We start from the raw sequence: 24,956 nt of genomic DNA, 5'->3' as shown, positions 1-24,956 counted from the left end.
CTTTGTGCATTTAAACCTATCTTTAGGTTTAGCACATAAATCTTTGCCAAGCGTTACAAGTGAAAACGTTATGCCTGCCTTAACTTGATGAAAAGAAAACACTGAACAAACAGTTCTTGGTGCTATCATTTTTAAGCAATACTTATCAAAACAAAAGAAATCTGCAAAGCAGTGAATAACAGTTAATGATTACTCTAGGAATGGAATGAAAATCCCCTTTACCATGACCAACATCTCTACTGCTAGCCAGTTGCCTCATTTGGTTACTTAAAAAGCAAACAGTGACTCTTGTATTTTTGTTATTACCATTTTTCAGGCTTAGATTCTCTCGAATTTCTTCGTGGTCACACGGATGAGTGAAGTCAAAAATGCTGTGTCCAGTTAATTCCACCTGTGCAGAAGTAAGAACTACACTTAGCCAAATAAAAACAATTGATGATATTTACCTCGTGTTAAATACCACGTATTCAGATAAAACTGGTCATTAGAACCAGAATGCTCACAGACACAAATCCTGTGACCCTCCCTTTGTTTATCCCATGCATAACTTCATTTTCTCCCCAGAACAATTCCTTATCTTTGCATGTGCAAGTGCAGTTAACAGCCAACACCACTGGTTGCTTTCAACACAGAAGGAGAACCCCCCCCCCCAATCCACAAAGCAGAAAAGGGGGGTACATAAAAGAGCAGCTCAATCCCCATGACTCAGGGTCTAAAGCAGAAGTTGAATAAACTCCCATTCTCCTCTCCATGGTAATATCTAGGAAGGCAAGTCTGCAGTTGCCAATGACAGTATGACTTTGATAGAAAGGGAGAGGGACACCCCCCCACCGTTGTCTGGTGTACATGGTACCTGCTGAGAAATGAGACATTCTATTTCCAGTCTCTTTTTGCAATGAGACACAGCTGGCTTTCTGCATTTAGGCATAGGACTCGTTTCTAGGAATTGCATTACAAAGACAGGAAAGTGTCACGGAACAAGTTACCTGGGTAAGACCCATGTATTTGTTGACATTCTCTGACAAAAAGATCATGTCTCCATCCTGTGTCACCACGGCAATAAATCCCTCCAAAGCTTTCAGGTACAAGTTGTCCATCTGCTGGTCTGCCTCTAATTCATTCTCGTTGTCAGCACATACTGAGGGGGGAAAAAAAAAAGCATGTAAAGTCTTCAGCACCATAGCCAGCCTTTTTCAACACAAACACGTCCAGGTACAAGGCAACCAAGACAAGACAACCCCCTTCTGAACACTGTACAAAAGGGATGCCTTTATCACTAGCAAGGCAGGAAATACCTTTCTGAACTCTGGCAAGTACAACAGACCCTCTATTCATCTTTAGTGTCTTTCTGCAAGACTTGTTTTCAGTACGTAACACTTAGATACCTAAATATAGAAGCAAACCTTTTGTGCACATTCTTTTGGCCATACGTTCATCGTTTCCCTTCATGTTCCTTGTTGAAATACTTGTTTTGGAAGAAGCCTAGAACAAGGAATGGGGTATTGTTTTGTAAAACGTTATTAGAAGTGGTTTGGGGTTGGTATTTTTTGGGGTAGGGAAGAGGCTGAGCCAAACAAACGCAGTTCTTCCTTTGAAGTATTAATGAATTATGATTAAAAGGTGAGCTCAATCTAGAAACCTCCTGGAATTCCATCTGCTAGTACTTAAGGATGGGCAGTGAGTAAATGCAGAGGGATGAGCACTTGCAGTGCAGAACCCACCAAGCCGCTGTTTGGAAAAGATGAGCAGTGACAAATGATGCTGCCTGCTGCTGCATCCTCACCCTGCATCTCAACATTCCTCCCCAGCAGCAGAAATGGACTCAGCCCCAGCGCCACTGGGAGCACTTGTTTTACCACCTTTTGCTTCTCAATGCAACTGTTTTCTAGCAGGGAAGAGAAGATGCTCTCTGGGGATGGCCACCACAGGCTGGGGATTTATCATTTCGTGTCCCTGCGCTGCACTTCTAACTACAAACGCAACAGCCAGTTCCTCCTCAGTACAAAGCAACTGACTCCAGGAAATTACATCAGAGCTAGCATTTAAAATGCAGAAAATACACAATAATATATCTGAATAGTACGCACTTTGACCATAATGACATTTAGGGAAGGAGGAAAAAAAAAGAAGGTAAGTGACCATCTGCTCCCAAGCTTGTTTCTGCTGTGTAAAGAATGTCAAGGGTCTTTTTTTACTTTTCCGGAAGCAAACAAATGGTTTATTCAGCAGGGATCATGGCTGTAGCCCAAGACAATCAGCCAAGTGTGGGTTCAAAGAAAAAAAATGACTTTTCAGCTCTAACCCCAGACCCTCCTTTTCATTTTTCCCCCCAGCTCATTAAGCTCGCATTAACAAAACATGACCATTCAAAGGCAGGAAGGCTATTGAAAGCATTTGTATTCTTCAATGCCTCCAACAGTGAAAGACAAACACTTTACTTGTATTATCAGATGATAAAGTTTGCTTTTCCATGCATATAAATTATATTACTTACACAAATACAGGCAGAGGACATAGGATCACTCACATCAGGGCTGCAGGTTCAAACCCTTAATGTCCTAGCTGAGCACAGCACTTAAAGATACAGCCAGCTTTAAAGCACAGGGTTATAGGGTTCTGTGGGATCAGAGTTCAACTTGTTTCCATTAAGATTACCTTTGTCCAGCTAGAGTTATGTATAATGTGAACTGGGAGGAGGGAGGGAAGAGGTTTTGTTCTGCTGTGCACCCCCCTTGCATAACCCCAAAGAACACCCAAGGTTTTGCAGACACCCTCCAGCTTCACTGGTAACCCCACTGCATCCCCTTCAGCATCCCCATCTGCATCAGGCAATGGGAGCTGGCAGATAAGGTTTCTTGTAGTACTTCGTAGATGATGCTCTATTATTACAGTGCAGCTGCACTGAGGAAACTGTAGGCACTATCAGGCACATGAAGGTAGAAGACAAGTACCTCCAGGGACCACTGTGCTGTTGCTGCCCATCCATTCCCTGCCTGGCCCTCATCGGCATCTCTCCACAGCCTGCCCAGGGATGCTCAAGCACTGGGGGATGCACCAGAAGTGCTCACAGCTTCTGCTGCGTCCAGGTTCTTTGTGGTGGTTGCAAAAACTCAGTCCCATAAGGTATCATCCGTGCTAAACCCTTAAAGCGTATTAGCTACCTCAAGATCTTTAGTCCACAGCACAGAACTATGCTGGGCATCACCATGGCAGCCCTAGAACGCCCTGTGTCAGGTAACTTATTTATTATTTATATTACTATAATTATACTAAGAACCTTTTATATGGCTGCAGTTACAGCATTATAGCTTGTCCCCTTGCTGTGAAAATCACTAGCTACTAAATACATAGAGGATATATGCACATTAGGAGACCGATACGCATCAGTCATTGCCACTCACAAAAGCCTAGTTTGCTTTAGAAAGAACCTATTTCACAGAAGAAAAACAAATAAAGGCATAAAAAACAAATGCAGGCTGCTCCCAAAAATCCCTATTGTCTTTCACTGCTTTCAATTTTCTTCATTAATTCACCTCGGAGCTGAACTGCAGCGCTAGCACAAGAAAATCTGGCTTCAAAGGGAAAACATTTGAGAAAGCTGGGACCAAACGGAAGCAGGTCAGGATGAGGAGGTAGGGGCAGAACTTTAGTCTTCCAGTAGGTCTGAGGGCAGATAACAGCACCCCATGTAGACTGCTTGGAATTTTCCAGGTCTTAAAGGAAGATAACTGTAGATTCTGTTTACCCTCATTTTTATTTTTCACTTTTGTCAGCACTGCTTTTCCCAATAGCTGCTAACTAAATTTTGAAATAAAAACATGTTTCTTCTTTTTTTCCCTACAACTTTTTCCATCGCTCCTCTATTAATAGGAATATCTCAGTGCAGGCACCATAACAGCACAGCAGGGAGACCGGACTTCAAATATGCCAGTTTAACTCTATATTAATAGCACATTCAGCAGAATGAAGTGCTGTGATATTACTGTTCATGTTATAGTTACATTTATGGATCCTGGCCAAGACTGTGCTCATGTAGTACTGGGAAGCCTATAAAGGAGGAAGAATCTCCGCCCAGGTGAGCTCAGGAGATGCTGAAACACGCCAGAGAACCTCACACAAGTGCATTGGCCTCCCTGGGGCGACTGCCAGAGCTACAGCAGAACCAAGAACAGAGCAACTGTGCCCATGTCCCAGCCTGATGGGTCATCCTGCTACTCATACTGCCCCAAGGCAGCATTTCTTAGTCTGCATCAAGCTCTGATGCAGTATTTTTCAGTCCATGTCCCTGCCTGTATTAAATTTTGGTATTTTTTGGTAAATTCCACTTTGAGAAATTTTCTAACCCCCGAAGTGGAATTTATTCAGCATCAAGAAACTTTGAACTGCAATGGCAAATGCTTATTGCAGTGTTTATGATAACCTTTTATGCTAAAAATAGCTCTTGTAAACAAGCTTTGATTAATTCCCACTGTCAGGATGTGCACTGTTCCCAAGTTTAAGAACACTTTTTCCGTAGATGCTTGCTCATTTCCTTCAGTCCAACCTCTTGGAAGGAGCCTGGCGGCTCAAAACTCAGGCTCTCCTTACAAGGAATAACTGCTCAGGTACAAACAGCCTCTAGCAAACAGCTTATACTCCCCTCAACACCTTTGATCTGACTCAAAGGGGCCTCTTCTGGTCAGTTCACAGGTAAAGAGTGATAAAAAAGGTTTCTACTGGAGGTCACATCATCTCATCCGCAGTATTCTCATAGCTTTGTCTCTCACCCTGGATCCTACAAATACCAGAAAGTTCCTTATGTTTTGTGCATAAAAGACACCAGGCTACGGCTGCCATTCCACAGAGGGCTGTAAACACTGCCTGATGCCGGCAGGCAAAAGTTAGGGAATATCTAACAGCAGCTCCATCCTGCCCCAGAGAGCAGCCTTGAGCCAGACTTGTCTCTTCCTGGTTCCTTGTTTTCCATCAAAGGATAGCGACTGATTTTTTTTTCCTTTCTCTTCTTGTCTTGACAGGGCAGTACATCCTGTTCAAGGGGATATTTTCAATGTGTTCAATAACAGCTTTCAGTTTAGATACATCAAGAAAAAGCTACTCTTAAACTTGAAGCTTCCTGAAGAGCTCTTATCTCCAAGTGCACAAGCAACTTTGATAAAGAAAACACTTATGTTAGTGTTGTTTTAATTGCAGAGTTTATATCTAGCCAAATCATTCAGATGCTGCTCCCGGGAACCTGCTTTGAGTCCTGCAGCCTTCGGTGTTGAACGGCAAGACACAGCACCCCATCAGACCAGGCTTCCCGCACCTTGTGGGAACTTCTGGCACAGCTTCCCAAAGAAGGGACATCACTTTAAGCAGCCGAAGCACTCAGCACCCAGCTCCACTCCCATTCCTGGCAGCACGGTTGGCACAAAGCTATTTTTCCAATTTAATAAAAGCAAACAAGTAGCCATGCTATTTTTAAAGCACTGTTTTATGCCACAATGGTCTGAGATTAGATGCAGCTTGTCCAGACATTCAAAAACAATGCCCACAGCACTTCTCCCTGTAGCTTGTCCTCTCCCTTAAAAGCCTGGAGAAAAGCTATTTTTTCCCTTCTGCTCCCTGCTGGCTTTCCGGCTCTGTTGTCTCCCTCCCTTGAAACAACTTCACAGTGGCTTCCTCATGGCCTCCCTTCTCCCAAACAACTTCCCGTCTGCTTCCCTGTTCCCTCCCCATTTCTGCTGCTGTCTGCCTGCACAGGAGCAACTCCCATCCAGTTTCCTTTGCTGGACCTCTGCACAGAAAAGACACCCTGGTGACCACACAACTGGGATGGATGAAAGAGAGCTGATAAAATTATGTTTGCCTGATTAGCTTGACTAAAAAAGGCTGCAGTGCTTGCACACAGAAACTCACTGGTACCAAAGGGTTCTGGTTCCTGTAATGCCTTCAGCATCAATGTGGTCCAAAGGAACGCTTCAAATTATGGGCACCACATGCTAATGCCCATACAGGCTTCGTAAAGTGAATTCTCTTCCTCATATCCAGACAAAAAGAGACTACCTGAGGCAGCCTTAACAACCATCATGATGTTAGCTGTTAACTAAGACAGCTTCAGCAAAAGACAGTTATTTCTCTCTTCCCATTAATCCCCCCAAAAAGCATTAGGCTAATTTACTAGCTAGACTACAGACTAACAGGCAACAAGTACTGCTATCAGCTCTTCTGACTATACTAAAGGACATAAGATTCAAAAGGTCCACTAGCGATAAGCATCAAACTGCCTATTTTCAGCAGCAACTTTATGGGATCAAAACCTTTCCTTGAAACAAAGATCAGTTCTAAATTTATCCCGAACATTTGAATGTCATGATGGCAAAAATGTATTATGCCAACAGAATTAGAGGACATCTTGAAAAATATTTAAGATGAGCATAATTAAGTGATATTTCTACTTCGCATTCCAATTGTACCATGTACTGTTCTGTGCACAACATGGAAACAGTATTATAAAGCTATTGTTTCAGTTTGCTTCCTGCGATACTAATCTCAATCAGGCCGTCAGACGAACAGCCTGCATTTCTAAATGTTAAAGGCTTCCTCTCCAACATTCCCACACAGAATTGCCTACTGTGAAAATCAAAGGGAAACGTGTTACTAAGTAAAGCAACAACTTTTATAAAGCAAAACCTGGTATTTTTTACCCTTTTGAACTCTGAGATATACAACCAGCTATTTCCTATTATGATAGGATACAAGGGCCAAGCTCAGGCCCTGCAATGCCTGCAGGAGACGTGCACCCTGCAACCCTGAAGCTGAGATTTTCAGAGGCACGTAGCAGGAGAGCTCTCAATGAAGGCTCAGATTCACAGGCTCTGCCATTCACCTGCTGGAAGAATGTGGGCATAGATTTCCCTAGGTCTTGGCTTCCTGACAGATAAATAATCATTATGCAGACACAGCTAGTAAAACAGCCTGAGCTACACAACTGAAAAGCCCTATTCCGAGTCAGGGAATAATAGGAAGGGGCATGAGACACTCAATGCCAGTGCACTGAGGCTGGCACCTTGCCTACGGCCATCTCTGAAATCCCATCTGGAGCATCAGCTTGCAGAAAGATGAGGATGCAGTCCTGGGAAGGGCCTTGCCCTCTCCACTGCAAGCAAAACTGCCATGAAACGAAGAGATGCGCTCACATTTGAGAATCATGGCCAAACAGTGCTATAAAATAAAACCTGGTTTACCAGTAGGTTTTGATAGCGTAAATAACACATGAGGAAAGTGCTAATCAAGGAGTAACCTTTTTCTTTACTACTCTTCAAAGCATTTTCCAAGCTGTACTGCAAGCTTATTTAATGACATTGTACATATACACATACAAACATAGAAGATGTTATTTTAATGTCCTAATTAATGACATGATAAATACCCCCACTTAACTCCAGTTTACACCAAGTACGTAGCCCAAATAAACCAAAACCATTTCCACGAAGACAACATAAAGCAAAGAGGGGGTCTGCAGGCTGAGGCAGACATTTGCTTCCCATGCACATTACAATCCTCCACCTCCCATTTCCCAGTTCACCTGTCAGAGATGACACAGTAACCCCCTGTGGTCCTCACCAGTCAAATGAGGCTCCTCAAATGCAACAGTGAATTAATGGCCAGATTGTAGTCTACTAAACTTGCAAGTGGAATGGGGGGCAGCTTTGCTTGGGGCTTAGAAAGGAGCAAGAGCAAGAATTGCATGGACAGGCATCACACAAGCAGAGTTCCCATATTGCTCCACACTCTCCTCAAAATGCATGGGCAGCAAAACACCTTCATCTGTGAGACTAAAGCTGTATTGAAAACCTATCCCCTTAAATTAAATCAGATAGCCTTGTAGTGAAAGCCAGTGTCCTTAAAGGCCAACATAATTCAGAAGCCCACAATCAGAGATATGGAATCTAATTTAAATGAGAAAAACACAAATAGCAGATGAGGTTTTCTGGCTTGAGTTCTTTCATCTCTGTGTATTCTCATGAGCAAATAATACCAAAATCATCCAGAATAATCAATCCCTTTAAAGTACCTTAAGTTCAATTCCTTGGAATAAAAGCGCTGAAGATTTTGAAACCCTTATCTACATCCCCATGTACCCATGGACAAATCTGCATTTGTTTAACTCCACAACTTTTAATGAGAGGACTTACTCCACATTAATATTCAGGCTGAGGAAGTGCATCAGATTTACATCTGAGGAAATAACTTTTGGTGGTACTTCCAAAAAAATATAAATCAGCTACATGAATCACATTGTTCTTCAATCACTGCCACAGAAAAATCATGTAACTATGTGCATATTATATACATATCCTGAGTTGTCATTACTATTAAATGATATGACCCTAAGCCACTGCAGAAGCACTAAAACAAATGTTCTATTTGTAGATATTTTTCCTCACTAATACACATGTAGATGAAAAGTTCACTTTAATCTTAGCAGTTTGCAGGTGAGCAATTATATTTTCCCAATGATGACAGCATCAAACTAGTATATGTATATATACACACATTTATATACATTTTTTTTTTACAGCCCTTCATAAATTTGCTTTTCCTGGGCTTTGTCAGTCCCTAATTCATACCATATAAATATTTGAAGAGCCAAAGCTGTGTTTTTCTGAGAACGTTAACAACACATTGGCTTGGTGTACAGCACTTTCAACAACATTCACCTCTTTACGCAACTTCTTCAAGTATTAATGACATGATGAAATCAAAGATGATTTCCAAGCACTGCTCAGCAAATAAACTTTTCTTTCCACAGAAGGAAATGTTAAAAAGCCACATTCTATAAGCTAAGATGGAAACACACACATTTTATACAATAGTTTTAGCAGAAGCTAAAAAAACTACAAAAACTATGGAGCACTCAGAAAGAGGATTGAGTTTGTCACATCTTACAGACTAACCAGCAACAAACCAACAGCATAGCTGTCCACAAAATGACACACTTCCTAATAACACTTATGACAGTAATTGTTATGTTATGACTCAACTTTTCTAAAGAAAGGAAGTGCAATCATAACCTTATTGGGAGTTTTGCCATTAATTAAGGAAAAGATGAAATTTGGGGGTTACCTTCCTCAAACAATGCAGGCATTGTTTGGCTAACGTATTCTTGATACTTACTGTGTCAAAGTTCTGCCAGAAACACCAGTTGCTTTCATTGATCTTACAGGCTACTCAAACCATAGATTTCCATCAAAGTGATTATTCAAATACAGGTGCAAAATAAGAATATTGTTAATTTTGCCAGTTTTCACATGAAAATGATGCTGGTTCCCTGGTTCATGTTTCTTACTAGTCCAACATGAGCAAGATTCTGATTACATGGTACCCATTCACGTTGAGTCTTTAAAAGTTGTTTGCTTTAGTTACCTTATGTCATAAGCACCTACTACTCATTGCCAGCATATAACAAGAACAATTAGTTCTTTTAAAGAAAGTATTGGACCTTCAGAACTTCCCAGCTGCCTTTTGAATGTGCTGGCACAAACACGCTTGCCACACCAAATCAAACTTTACTTGTTTCAGCATTGAAGCTTAAGGCATATGTTTGAATTCTGAATAAACTTAAAAGCTTAAAATCCTGTAATTGAGCTTAATAAACCACATTCAAGAGTTTTGACAGGTTTTATTTTAGAGAGACAAAACTGCACTAGTTGTTATTTTGGTAATGAAGATCTTATATGACTGATATCACTGATGTTTTGGACCTGCTGGAGTGAGTCCAGAGGAGGACCAAGAATATGCTCCAAGGCTGGAGCACCTCTGCTTGGAGACAGGCTGAGAAAGGTGGGCTGGTTCAGCCTGGAAAAGAGAAGGCTCCTTAAGGGGAGACATTAGGGCAGCTTCCAGTACCTAAAGGGGCTGACAAGAAATGTGGAGAGGGATTTTTTACAAGAGCATGTAGTGACAGGACCAGGGAGGATGGCTTTAAACTGTCAGAGGAGAGATTTAGATTAGAAATAAGGAAGAAATTCTTTACTATGACGGCGATGAGGCCCTGGAACAGGTTGCCCAGAGAAGCTTAGAAACCTGGCAGTGTTCAAAGCCAGGCTGGACAAGGCTTGGAGCAACTTGGTCTAGTGGAAGGTGTCCCTGCCCATGGGAGAGGGGTTGGAACTGGATGAGCTTTAAGGTCCCTTCCAACCCAAACCATTCTATGATTTTCTAACCCAATTAAAATACGCATAATTTTGTTGAAAAAAAAACCCCACCAACCTATCTTTAAATCCAGTTGTTTTCTTACAACACAAGCAGTTATGTCCTATTCTCACCTTAGGACCCTGTACTGAGAGAAAAACATACACAATCTTACCAGGCTGCCATCAGCTAGCAATAATAACTTCTTATGGCCAGATCTTACCTGAAGACAGCAGCTTGTGAGTGCGCAGGAAACTGATTGCCAGGCGCATGATGGATGCCTTGTCCAGGTGGGAACTGATGTTGTGGGGCAGGGGCAGTTCATGTGCCAGTTCATAGAAAACTTCCGTCTCTTTGCTTCTTCTGCATCTTGCTGCATCTCTTGATTTCTCCTTCCTCCGCTCAGAACTGCTCCTGGTAGGTAAAGAAGAGAGGAAAAAGCGTTTCTTCAAGTGCAATTCATGACTTAAGAGAGGAATTTACAAGAGTAAATCTCAGCAATGAATGAATCCATTATGTCAAGTGATTTAAATAAATGGACCAGACTTTAATATCTATTTGATCCTTTAAAAATGGGAATTAGCAGAGGACAGCCACAGCTGCAAAGGGCTCCAATTCTACACAGGTCAGCCTTTGGATTCCCTGAATCACCATTGAGTGTAACAGGATCAAGATCTGCTTTAGGTGAGAGCTTCAATGTGAAATAGCATCGTATTACTCCTAGAATTCAGGAAATATTAAAAATAAAAGTTTTGTTTGTTTAATCTAAATTAATTTACTTGACAAATCTTCTGGGATGAGATAACAATCCATTTTAGAGCTGGAACAATTACAATACATGTGGATGTGTCATAGTTATTTCAGTGTCAGAGAGTTTCAATGGCTATACCCCACATTAAAATCAAGGTAATAACAGGGTATCAAGCTGTGTCTGTATATACAACTCTCTCAGCAATTAATCCAACACTGCTCTGGAAAAACATTTTCTTGACCATGAAGGATACCAAGTGGGAGAGAAAATCCTACTACTCGCAAGAAACCCCTCCTCTGTAGAAGGATATTCTGATTAAATCGTCTGCTCTCCACTGTCTATGAAAATAGGTTCCTTCTTGAGTAAAATAATGTGACCAATAGAGCCAGCAGTCTTGAAAGTCCACAGAAGACATAAGAGCAGAAAATAATGAAGGGGAAGACATTTTACAAAGCAAGCACGCAATATTAAGCCACTGAGAGACATACAGCTAAATTTAACATGCAAGATACACAAGGGATACATTTATAATGGATCTGGGACAGGACTGTTTTAAGAGGGTGCTTCACTGACTTTAAGGTTCTTTTATCAAGTACAATTCTTATTTCAGAACATGAAGAACCTGAATCCATTCAAAACCATCAGCTATATCAAACCCATGCAGCTCTGCCAATACAAGTGTCCTTCACTTGCATGAGCTGCGGTTTTGCATCTTAGTTATGTCAACACAGAATATATTTCTTTTCAGGCAGACTCCTGCAATATTGTACCAATGCGAACAGAATGAGCACAGAACAGGGTGTGGAATAGATCAGCCCTGCTGGTTTTGCTGTTGGGGCTGCACATTCATTTGCAGAAATCACCAGCAGCATCTCTCCCTTCTCAAGGCTGCCTAAAATTGAAGCAGTTTATAACCTGCTTTTTTTCAATGTCAGTATATAAAAAAAGAGCCTATAAACTAAAAACAAATCAACAACAAAGTCCTATCAAAACAGGGTATTTCAATAAATATACTCTTGTGTGTGAAGATGATGAAGAAAACATCACATTACTAGAAACTGTTCCAATCATGACTGGTCTCATTCTGCATAAGATAGAAGAAGAGTACTAATACATAGCAATGTACTCTGAGCAAGATCACCATTTCTAGAAGAGTTAGACTGCCTTCAAAAGCTTCTAGCATTGAAACCATGGGTGCCTTCATAAATTAGGAATAAGGGAAAATATCCAGGGTGTGTGCTGAATGCCAAGAGTAAAGTTTCAGTACAATGTTTGCTGGGCCCAAGTGAGGCTGAGCATTCAACATCATCATCCAAAGCAGGAATGTGCACACTACACATCAGTAGGGCCCTCACGCTGCAAAACACGTGAAGCTTGGCATATGCACAGGGATCAGATAGGTGCTCACCAGAGGGTGTGCTAACAGGGCAAAGGGCCTCATAAATGCTTATAGTATCTCCTCAAGATCCATGGTCTGCCCTCAGCGACCTCTTTCACAATGATTTTGCCTGAGGTGGATATTTTCTAACACTGCATCTGTTACAGGAGGCATGCACATGAGGAGACCTACACACACTTCAGGACATAACAGCAGGATCCAACTTCGATAATGACTTCAGGGGCATTGCTGGAGTAGGCACCAACCCACCCAAGCTTGAATCTAATGGAGCAGGTATTACAAGGTGACTCTAACACCTTACTTCTCTCTTTGCTGAGAAAGTCATACTACATCCATGTAAAAAAGAAGTCCCCTCATACAGCTGTCTGAGAAGGTACAAGAGAAAATGCCCCATGCCCTCCCAATCTTCTCAGTTTCTAATTCTACTGAGGAGATAAAAGAGTAGGAACAAAACCAAACCAAACAGAACAAAACCTAGATGGCAAGATTTGCAGGAAACCCCTATTGCAGCTTGGAAAATTTAACCTGACCCATGAACATTCAAGCTCTGCTCTAAATCTGGAGCCCACAATTTTCACATTAGAACCAACCTGGACAGAACAAGATCCAATCCCTCCTCATTTAAATACAACACCTGGGTTACCAAGGCCAAAGACATGCCACAACTCATGCAGTAAAAACGGGCTATATAAGACAAGGTCTCATAACACCACTCCAGCCACAAAGAAGAATACTTGGTTTTGCTAAACTCTGTAGATGTAATTTTGAAGTGCGGCTGATGAGACAAGCTGGTTTCATTAACCATGGGATGCTCAAGGTTTCTAATAACTGATGATAGGAGTAGAGAATGGCTTTCCCCCCCATGCTGCAGATGCTTCCACTCACTCCTGACTGCCATGCTCAGTTTCTCTGCAGAGAGACAGCATCCTTCATTACATACCATACCACACAAGAGCTTTCTCACATCAGAAAACAAGGGGAGGAATCAGGCTGCCCAGTGGCTTTCAAAGGACTTTCTTGCTCACCCATTATCGTCCAAAGCAAACAAACAATTTGCTTGTTAAGTATTTCCCCCGTGGCTTCCTGCACCTCAGTTTCCCTCCCAGCCTTTCCTCACTCAGCACACCCTCAGGTCACGTTGTTAGTGTAGCCAGCCTAGTACAAGCACAAGGAGGGACTGCCCCACACAGTTTCTCCCCCCTGCCACAGTCAGAAGACATCTACGCTTGCTTGCTCTCCTTCCCAGGACACCCGTGTCCAAGATAGTTGTTCTGTGCTTACTCATCCTGGTTGCAAGAGCCTCCAGAAATTGGAATCAAATGACAGAAATCTGCTAAAAGCAGTATTTTCATATTGCAGGCCATTAACTCTCTGCAGTTGCCCCTACTGTAGCTACAGGATTAACCCACAGCTATAGCATGAAAACGTAACTATGAGCTGCCCTCTTGAAGGCCAGGAAGAAAGAAGGATACTGACTCCACACATCATTAGGGCAACAGAGAAAAGGCCCAGGTTCCAGCTAATTCATGAATCATTCCCTCCCAGCACATAAACCACCCACTTACGTGGCAAAAAAGAGCACACATGTGCGTCACTGCTCAGGGAAAGTGATGCAAGCAGAAGCAGAAACCTCACTCACCCAAACTTGGGTCAGACGGGAGAGACATGAGAAAGCCACCTGCATGCTGGTGTGAGGCTCGGAGGTGGTGCAGGGGAATCCTCCTGGGAGCTCCCCAACACTCGTTCCTTCAGGAGTCCTGGGATCAAGCCCCAATCCAAATATCCCAACAAGAGGGCTGCAACACCCCTGCTATGAAGCCAGGCTGAAAGAGCTGGGCCTGTTCAGCCTGGAAAAGAGAAAGCTCCATAAGGGGAGACCTTAAAGCACCTCCAGTGCCTAAAGGGGCTGACAAGAAGTCTGGAGAGGGGCTTTTCACAAGGGCCCACAGGGACAGGGCAAGGGGGAACAGGTTTAAACTGAAAGATGGTAGATTTGGACTAGATATAAGGAAGAAATTCTTTACTATGAGGGTGCCGAGGCTCTGGCACAGGGTGCCCCATCCCTGGCAGCGTTCAAGGCAAGGCTGGATGGGGCTTGGAGCAACCTGCTCTAGTGGAAGGTGTCCCTGCCTGGGGCAGGGGGGTTAGAACTGGATGATCTTTGAGGTCCCTTTCAAGCCAAACCATTCTGTGATCTGGCAGGGTAAGACCCCACTTGGCCACAAATGCACCCTTACATTGCAATCACAGCATGACCCTTCCCAATAAAACCACAAGAAAGAAACAGAAAAGCTCAAATATCCATGAAAAAGGCGAGATCGAGCTAAGAAATGAGACTGGGGACTCCATCCAGGACTGGGCTATGCACAGGGTAGTTGGGAAGCTCAAGGAGAACGAAAAGGAAGATGCCAATTCCCAGCAAGAACTCTGAGGGCTGCTGGATAATGCTCCAAGGCCACAGTGTTTACACACATGAAGGCTATAGGGAATGGAAGAGTTAAGACAGTGCAGGCACTTGGCCACCACAGAACACAAGTATGGCACTGTACCTCCAGGACAGCTGTTTACATGATTTCCCACTCCCTCCTGGCATGTTTAATTTGCGCTCTGAAAATAGAATTCACGGGCCAACACATGTGAGCAAAGATGACAAACAACAGGCAAGTATCTGCCCTCTCAGGTGAAGCTCACAAAAGTTCAGGAGCAAAAGCCCTCCACAACATACCCAAGAACCCAAACAACAAACTGGTCCCAACAACAATAACAGGAACAGAGGACGCAATCCTATCTGCCGGGAGCATCCAAAGGTATGTTGGAATGTCCTGCATGGATCCAAGAAGTCAGACTCCTATCCCCTTGCTCATCTCCAACAGCCCCTTGCGACACAGCTCCACTGAAATAGGCAGGAATGCCTGAAGAGGAAGGTCTGGCACACCTGGGGTGAAGATCATAATCTGGCTTTCTGAAGCCTCTCTTACTGAAGGACTGGGAACTCCAGGCACAGCAACTTACTGGCAAACCTTGAGGCCCCACATAACTGATCTGGCTTAAACAACCTTGCAAAGCTATCATGACAGCATAGGGGTTGTCTATAGTCCTCGTTGCTGCGATAGCTTCAGACTCTGGCAGCTGGGAGATATGCTGAGGCAGCCAGGCCAGACCGGGGACTGTGCTGCCTGGGCACCCATGACCCAGACACAGCAGGGATCAGCCCCACAAACACTGGGGTGAAGAGACCACCCTAACCCATGGCATCACTCACTGGTCTGGAATACAGTCAGGCACTCATATAACCCTTCTTGGTGCAGCAGACAGGGACTGACTTGAGGTCTCAGTCCAGTTTCCACCAACTATGACCATACTCTCTGCAATCGTAACCCCGCCAGTACTTCATTACCATCACAAATCCCTGCCCGCCACCTCCACCCATACATCTCCCTGGTCCTTCCCACACACATTACCCCATCAAAGCCCTTGGTACCGAGCGGTCAGCTTCAGCAATCCTCTCTTCCGTTGAGGACATCGTGGGCCTCCTTTAAGCTTGCCAAGACAGCAATCTTCTGCTCTGGGTTTCGCTGCTCTCAACAAGTCCATGTGGATCGATGCCTTGGTTGTGTACACACACACTTGCTTGTTTAAGACTAGGCAGCACAGTAATTGCACTGAATTACACTCCCACCTTGCAGGCTCCAGATCACAGAAGCTTTTAGAGGAATCCTAATCCACACCTTGCATAAAAACACCCTCTGTGTAACCTGGTAGCCCTCACTCGTATGTATGTACTGCACAACGCATCCGTACACTTTGAAATACACAGCTCAGATTGACTCGCTTGAGTTTACTTCACTATTCCGGTGACCCTTGGACTTTGCTTCAAACTGCCATGTATGCAAGCTAGTAAAACAACCAGCGCATTACTTGATATCCAGCGGCTCGTTATTAAATGTTTCTAGCTCTGGCACTTTGAAAGTCAAGAATCCATAATTAATTCAGCTGCCACATGAAATTTCTCATTCACTCCTAGTGAATGCTCACTTTCAATGGTTTAACAGGTAAAGATTCAAATGCTACATTGCAGGACAAGAAAAATACATTCTAAGGAGGCAAAGATAAGAAAATACTTTACAGTACAAGTAAATGGAAAAAAAAAGAAAATCAGATGCTCAGCAGAAAAAACATTTTCCAATTCAAGCCTGTAAAAACTCAATAAAAATATTTTTACAGGCAGCACTATCTTGGATAACAACAAAGAAAGATTTATTTCAACCTAGCAAATGCTTTTTTTGCTGCATGTTTACATTTTGCTCCACTTTCTGCTCAGCAAATGCCTTGCTGATTTGAACCAGGACGATAACTGAAAAGGAGCTTTGCTGCCTGTGAGGCACTCCATAGCTATCTCAGAACCACACTGCCTAATGGCCCCCAGGGATGTGCTTGCACAGACACCAAGCAGCCAGCAGTGATGCTTACTTAGCCTTAAGATTCCTTTAAAAATCATTTGTAACTGTTGTACCTGACGAGCAGTTTATTCTGGATGGCACGCTGCGCTTTTGAAAGCCCCCTCCGTTCAAGGAACAGAAGTGACCATCGGTAAATAAAGTGCTAGAAACAGCAATTTACTCACTCATCAGGAACTTGGGCCAAACTATGAAAGCTGAGAATGTTGGGATATGGTACCCAGTACACAGACAAAATACAAACGACGCCTAAATGGGGAATTTGCTAATAGAGGAAATGAGAGTTCGAAGGTAACAAGAAAAGCTACTAACAGAAAGGGCTATTACAAAAATAAGGAAATGAAATACCTTCCACCCTTCCTTTAACGCTGCCCTAACTTACTGTAACTCCCCACCAACTCCTTGGTTTGATTTGGGGATTTCTTGTGTTTCTGTACATACCAACTAAATAACAAATCACTGCTAGGGTAATGAAGCGTGGCATCTCCTGCCATATCAACGTGTGATGCGATTCTTTCCTCCAGGTTTAAAACCAAAGGCTGGACAAGAGGCAGGAAAATGAGGAATAGGAGCATCTCCGAGACAGATGAGGGAAGATTTCTTGTTTAAGGGCAAGAAACTCAGTTCTATTCTTATTAGGCCTCTTCAAAGAATGTTTGGCACAACGATAATGGACTTGGCTAGTACAATTAGAGTATCAAGATATGAGGCCTAAGTGAATACCAAACTTGTGGTGTCTTCGGGCATATTTATAATTCACTAAGTCCACATCACCCTAGGATCACCACAGCTGGTGGTAAACAGTCAGGAATATGTTTTCTTGAGTAGGAAACACATAAGCTCGTTAGGGTAAATTCCATGAGAACTTTAAAACCACATGTAAGACTAACTTCTCCAATGTCTGAAGCTCTGATGTACCTTTTGTCTTAATTAAGCTGTACTGGATTTGTATCTTATTTCTTTTCAAGAACATTCCTGGCATTTACTTCTTAAAGAAGGTGGTGCTGAGACAAAAAGCATCATATAAAACTATATAGTTTTGAAATGCTTGTACCACTAGCATCTTTTTTATACCACTAGCTGCATTTAATGTAGCTGCTATAAGAAACCCACTTTGCACCTGTAATTTAAAGTATCATTGTGAATACTAAAGTTGTCACAGCAACTAAATAGTACTTGGGGAGTTCAATGTTGAAAACCTTGCAGAGGTTGTAGGAGTGCTTTATTTTTTTTAAAGCATTTAGGTTCACAGTATGTCACCAGAGCCTGATAAATTTAATCACAGTAAGCAAAACAGCATCTACAGGATTTATGTTCTACCATTTTTTTCCTCTAGTTTTATGAGTACCTTGAACCAGAAAGATAAGTATTAGGATTTCAGCAGCCATTAATCTGGTCCTGGATTATTTTACGATGCTGTGAGTGCAGCCTGTCCTGCAGTCACCACGCCAGCACGAGCCTGGTACCTGGAAAGACGTGCCAAACATGCTGCTCTCAGGGCAAGGCACAGCCCTGTGGAACCGCATGAGGCTCACAGTGTGCAGAGGTGCCAGCCTGCTCTTTGATCAGCAGTTGGAGCAGATAGAGGCATTGCCTTTTTGCCTTTTCAACCCATTCCCTGCATTAGGGATAGATGGTTGAGTGACTTCTCATCTCTTCATTTTCAGGCAGAGCAGTTTCCTGCCTCAAGGCATGCCCAGCAAGCCCCAGTGCTGGTCACAGAAAGGGTCAGGACAGCTCTGGATCACCCTTGTAAAGCTGCTGCAGCCCATACTTAAAACAGACCAGCAAAACGTCCCCTCCATCTTCTCAAATAATGAGGACATTTGGAGATAAACAAGCAGCCCAGCAGACAGTTAAGTCTCAGAGGAGCACAAAGTCATCTAACTCAAGCCTTCCCTCCCAGACTGGTTTTGCACTGCTCTACTCTATCAAGACACAGGATGATGGATTCCTTCTCTGCAGCAATTGACTCTTTGATACTAGCCAAGATACCGCAACCTTCAGAGATAACCTGTAGACTAAAAAAAGCCCATCACCAAACCCACTAAACAATACAACAGGATTGTTTCAGTGTTGGACAAAACTGAACTTGCTCTCAAATCAGCACTTTTTTGGGGGTGATAAATGTACCCCTCTGATTTTCTCCACAGTTTCCACTTACACATCCAGGAGTCCCTGCAGTACAGCCAGAGCTAAAATAGCACCACAGAAGTGGGGATAAGGTTATGACAATGCACAACCTGAGATCTCTATCAATGATTTGTGTTTGAGAGATCCTTATCTTGCGGCATTACTTGTAGCAATCAGTCAGTTTTGACAGCTAATCTAGAGATCCCTACATATTGTTGCTCAGGAGCTCAGCAGGTATGGCTAAGATCTGCTTTCCGATAACCCAACTATTTACCCACTCTAAAAAACACATACCAAAGGATGTGCTTTATCTCTTCACCAGCGGGTTAAAGCTAAAGGTGAACCAAGTGTAATTTGCAGGCCAGGGTGGGGTGGGGGGGAAGCGCAGAAATTAACCTCAAAAGCAGCCCCATTTTTCAGATGGGGCAGCAACCACAGCCCAGCCCACACCAAACCACAACCATTTATCATTTATCAGCATGGCACAACTGCAGGTAAACGAGGACCATTTTTCAATTAAGCTTTATTTCAAGCCTAAGGGACAAAAGCTGCCATCACACGACTTCACTATCAGTGGTATGCACACCTACGCTTCAGCCTCAAGCCCACTCAGCTGTAAACAGTTGAAAGAGTCACGTTGAACACTGCTGACAAACCCAGAGTTTTACAGTTTAAGGTTATGCTACACCTTAGGCAATACCCACCAATACCTGCAGGTGAAAGCCCCCATGCTCAGCCAGGCTTGGACCAATATCCCGGGATATTTCATCTTGTGGCACTGGCACATTTGCTGACAGGTTCACACAAGGGGCCTTTGTGGGTAAGGAACAATGAGAGAGGCGCGCACCAGCACAGGAAAATGGGTGGTGACCACCAAGGGTTGGAAAAAAGCCTCTTTCAAAGGAAGGTCTTTGAAAACATTCATTACACCCCACCCAGTTGTTTTCACTACAATGTTTCAGTACATAAAAACAACACAGGGAAAACAAACAGCCCACCCTTCAATGTGTTGTAGGTTCTTCAACCCCCACGAAAACATCAGCAAGCCATAAAGCAGCCGCAGTCTTCACCAAACAGACCATATAAGACATCTGCATGCATCCACTGAAACCTCCATCACCACCTTTCTTCTCGCATGCATTTCCAGCTGACTCAGTTGGATAACTTCATCAAAAACTAAAACTGTATTGGCTGATACATACATGATAATGAGTATTTATAGGGATCATAAAGGAAACATAATGTCACAATTAAACAAGTTGCTATATAGAGCAACAGTCCTCCACAGTGCATTTCAGCTGTGTGTTTGTTTGGGTTTTTTTTCCTAATTCTGCCAATTAAAACACTAGCTAGAATTAATAAAATATTTAATACACAACAGCTGCCAGAGGAAAAAGAGCAATAAAGACAATCCATAATGAAATGGGTCTCTGGTATCAGCAAACAGTTGAAGAGTGGAGGGCCAGTCTTTGAAGGCATGGAGGCCATACCTTCACCCAGGCTTGTCTCCATCACAACCAGCAAGCTTACCAACAGATCGAAACTGAGCAGGTAACCTTCCCGCCAGCCTTGGGAACACAAAGAGAGCTCCTTCTCCTAAGGCTGTGGGCTGCTCTGTGATGATGCCCTTAGCCACCAAGTTCAGTATATGGACAGCAGAGCATCTACAAAGGAAATACAGCCACTTCGTGCCACTCTGTTTCAAGCACAGGGCCTCTGCTGGATGCTCTAAAGACTGCAGTGGCAGCACTCATCAACTCTAACCGTTTGTCACCTTTAGAGAATGTTCAAAACAATCACTAAAATTACTTTGTGCTGCTGCCTGTTAATAACCCAAGCCTTGTCCTCCCAAAGTGCCAGATCTTCTAATAATACAGTTAAGAAAACAGCCCTTGCGATAAATAAAGGCTTTATGAAATAATGTTGACCCTGGTTTACTTTTTGGACCTCAATCATTTTAATGTGCGCTTGGTTATAATGGAAGTTTATGGTTTCTCCATCTCCATCTCTTGGTGACTTGTAGCCATTCACAGCAAGAAGGAGGATATGCAGAAAGAAAGACAGATTAAACAGCCGTTTCTTTGGCAAGCAGGGAATAATTCTTGACAATAACAACACAGACACTCTAAATTTTGATCATTCCATGTAAGACAGTTTCCTCCGCTTCCTGCAACAACGACCAAGTGCAGACCATGAGAGTCAGGCTACATTTCTTGCCCTCTGGGGTGCGAGTTTTGTCTGTGCAAATATCCGTGGACATAGCTCATTCTTAGTTCCTCCTTTCTTTTCAAGGGGCTGCTATTTTATACAGTAGCTTTTGAACTGTCTGTCTCCCTTTAATTAACTTACTGGCTAAACTGGAATAGCGATAACTTTGCATGCTGCGATTCCAAGTTCCCAGTAACATTCAAGTTTGTCACTAGCTTAGGTCAATGAAAAATTGAATGTTTATAGCATAAACTGGGGTAAATTGTATTCTGCTTTTACGAGGGAAAGGATTGAAGCAAATGGTCAGGGTGCTTCAGCCGCCTACCCAGAAAACCAGCAGTCACTGCAGCAAAGTTAGGCAATCCCTCTACATTTACAGCTAAAATCAGAGGCTTGAGTGATGTAACTTGGGGAAATCACTGCCTTCTCTGTCCACCCCCAGTCTCCTACCTTCAGCTCCTAGCAAAACCCTGAGGAGCCTTCTTGCTGCTGCCCTGCCCGTCTGCACCCGCTGCTGTGGCAGAAGCCAGAGGGACATCAAAACTCCGGTGCTTGAGGAGGAAACAGTCGTGGCCTCTCCACACTCAACTGCAGTATTTCAAGTATTCTAAAAATGAAGGCTTGGTTCTGTTGGGAAATGGCCGCCAGTTCTTCTGACATCACCTGAGTAATTACTTGCGAAACACAACCTTTCAAAGGGAACTAGCATAAGGGCAGCCTGTGGTGTAATACAAATTCACTGGAGGCAGTCTTTCTCTTTTGGTGTTTCTTGTTTCCTGTCCTGCTACTGCCTACTCGCTCCTTCAACTCCTACGTATCTACAACCGAAGGATGGTTACTCTAGACAGAAGACAATGATAAATGAGAAGCAGCAACGCTTGGAAGCACTCTGTGTACAAAGTCAAAATCTCATGGCCACATTTCTTTGTATTTTCAGGGTTTTACTTCAGAACTGTGAATGAACTTATCAGTATTTTGCCATATTTCCTGCTAGAGCTTTTATTCTCCCTAAAATTAAGCAAACAAGGCACATAGCCATATATTGGGCCTGATTCTCATGCTCCCATCATGTCCCCATCACCCCAGGAAGGCAGCAGGCGAAAGACTAATAACTGTAATAAATTCTGTTCATGACAAAGGTAGGTAGGTGAAACTCAGTTCTTCCAGAGTTTTTCGCTTAACTTGATACAATTCACAAGCTTGTGAAGCTTATTTAACAAGAAACACATTACAATCACGAAGATCTTGGCCATCTATTGGAACTTTGCATCTGTCAGGGTGTGGTACCTCAATATTTCACTGTTTTGATTCTAGCTGTATAACGGCCAAAGTTCTGACAAGAAAGCCCACAGTACACATGCTGAAATGCAAGCAACTGTGTCAGTACATGCACAAGGGGTTACAAGAGTTACAAAAACCAGATGGTACTTCCCAAGGCAGGGGCAAGGTTGCTCTCAGCCACTTAGAGCCGAAAGTCTCAGGAACTACCAACGCTGTTTTGCAAGGACACCTTGTGCCTTTCTACAGCAGTTCTTGGAAAACACAATTTTTATTCTTCCTGTCCTTTGCTAAATTAAATAACTTAATCAGCCAAACTGCACAATTGTTCAGAAAAATGATGGCTTTCTCAGGAGAAGCAGAAAGAAAAGGGAGAAAAGAAAAGAAGATGCAATCACTGCCAAACCTGATGACTTTGTTATTAGAAAACACAACTGGGATGGGTACGGAGGCCAAAGATGAGGTACACTGAGAAACAACCACACCACAGCCCTACCCTAAACTCTGGCGCAGAAGAGGGATGAAGCAGGCACAGAGAGCACCATGTACCTGCTGCTGATAAAACCTGAATCCAAAAGGTAACATCTCTTGTTGCGTTCTTTTGAATTGTATTTGTATGCCAGCACAGCTGGCTATGTTTGTACAAATCATGCTGCTATGGCCAAGAGTAGGCATAAAAAGGATTTTTATCCCTTCACAGACAGGGAAAGAAAAAAGGAAAACAGGCAAAGTACTTTCATGCAGAATACAGCACAGGGATAAATATTTAACTCTCTTACTGAACAGCTGTACACTGATGTGAAATACCAAGGAACCTTTATAATGCAACGCAGATGGAAAACAACAGTAATAATAAAAGAGCAAGGCACAGCACAGCAAGTGGAGTCCTAAATTGCACCAATACGATTCAACGCTAACACAAGACAGATGAATACACCCACTTTATATGCATCCTATTTTTTATTCCTGATGTTTTTAAAAAGCAAAATCTTACAGTTGGATGAAAGTGTCGCCAGTATCAATATTCACCCTCGGTTTTGCTCTCACTTCCTCATACAAGTAATGGACTTCCACCATTGCTGACCCTGCCATGAGTCTGAAGAAAACTTGAAAACACTGGGGAAAAAAATAATCTCCAAGGACTCTAAAGAAACAACAGTCATCAGCAGAACAAACCCACATGAGCAAGCATTTCAGCTGCAGTTTCTCCACTTAAAGGGGTCCAATACCTCAGATCATTAACTAGGACTCAAAGAGGCAATTTTCATTAATAATACTCAATAAAGCTTTATCTACCAATAAATAAAACTACCAATACATGTTTGCTCCAGCTGAGGAGGTTGCTTCATTTTCACCAACAAAAGCTGGATAAAAACTTCCTGAAAGCCGAGTAAAACTCATCCACAATGAGACAAGAAACAGCAAACCCCACTGATGTGCTGTATTTCCAATTAGGTTTCAAGTCAGAGTGCAGGTAGGGTGTAGGCCTGTGCTCTGCAGACACAGGGATTATTCACTAGGATTACAGCATGTTTTATTTAAATCCTGAATAAAGACATGTTTCCCCAAAGGCCTGGATTACTAACAGCTCTAAGAGAAGGATGGATGACAGCATCCAACCTCATCAGTCCAGAAAGGAAGAATGCCACCAACCTGCCTAACCTGTAGATCAGAGGTTGCAGGATTCACCTGGAATAATACAATTTGAATCTGAGCATTTCTTTAAAAGAATACTCCAGTCAATTTAAGCAGCTTTCAGGGATGGAGAACCAACACACTATAACATTTAATGGGTTGTTCTACTGGCCAGTCATCTTTCAGGGATGGAGAGCCAATGCACTGTAACATTTAATGGATTGTTCTACTGGCCAGTCATCTTTCAGGGATGGAGAACCAACCCATTGTAACATTTAATGGGTTGTTCTACTGGCCAGTCATCTTTCAGGGATGGAGAACCAACCCATTGTAACATTTAATGGGTTGTTCTACTGGCCAGTCATCTTTCAGGGATGGAGAACCAACCCATTGTAACATTCAGTGGGTTGTTCTACTGATCAATCACCTTTATTATCAAAACATTTGCACCTATTTTGTCTTTTTGTCCATAAGAATTTATTTCTTACTACCTCTTTTTAAAGGTCTGAAGTTATTTGGGGCACATAAATGTGCCAACCCAACACCACTAAATTTTCAGCTTGTATTTTCTACTCTAGAAAATCCCCTAGCCAGCAAGTCTTGCATCACTGATAAATTCTGTGCAAAACCAAAGTGCAAACTCAAACCAAGCATTTAACAGGAGAAAACTTTAAGCTGAGCAGGAAAGAATGCAGAGTTACAAACTGGAGGCTGGCCAGATGGGAGAGGAAAGACAAGAGAAACAAACAAGATAAGCTATGGGGTCTGGGGAGAAGAAACTCCACACACAACACACACCCCACTTCCCAGAAAATAGTGTTTGGGTCTACTCTTGTGAGTGTCATTTCTCCTCCTCCCTTACATACATACCAGGCACAGCAAGTCATCCCTTGAGTGCCTTCAGAATCACACTGTTCAC

The 24,956-nt window shown here is 42.9% G+C and overlaps 1 protein-coding gene across 1 annotated transcript in view; it reads right to left on the bottom strand.

The window, feature by feature from the left end:
• EPAS1 (endothelial PAS domain protein 1) overlaps nt 1-24,956 on the bottom strand; it is a 74,176-nt gene that overhangs the window by 22,223 nt on the left and 26,997 nt on the right. The window contains exons 2-4 of the mRNA XM_061367212.1: nt 10,400-10,590; nt 987-1,138; nt 307-391 (exon numbers count right to left, since the gene is read on the bottom strand). Coding sequence (XP_061223196.1) covers nt 307-391; nt 987-1,138; nt 10,400-10,590 — 428 coding nt within the window. The remainder of the gene's footprint in view (nt 1-306; nt 392-986; nt 1,139-10,399; nt 10,591-24,956) is intronic.

The sequence above is a fragment of the Neopsephotus bourkii genome, unplaced genomic scaffold (assembly GCF_033783945.1).
Source record: "Neopsephotus bourkii isolate Nb327-2 ecotype Australia unplaced genomic scaffold, CSIRO-AGI_Nbou_v1 NB_1373, whole genome shotgun sequence".
NCBI lineage: Eukaryota > Metazoa > Chordata > Aves > Psittaciformes > Psittacidae > Neopsephotus > Neopsephotus bourkii.
Note: the sequence above shows the minus strand (reverse complement) of the source record. Positions and strands in the feature narration are given on the sequence as shown.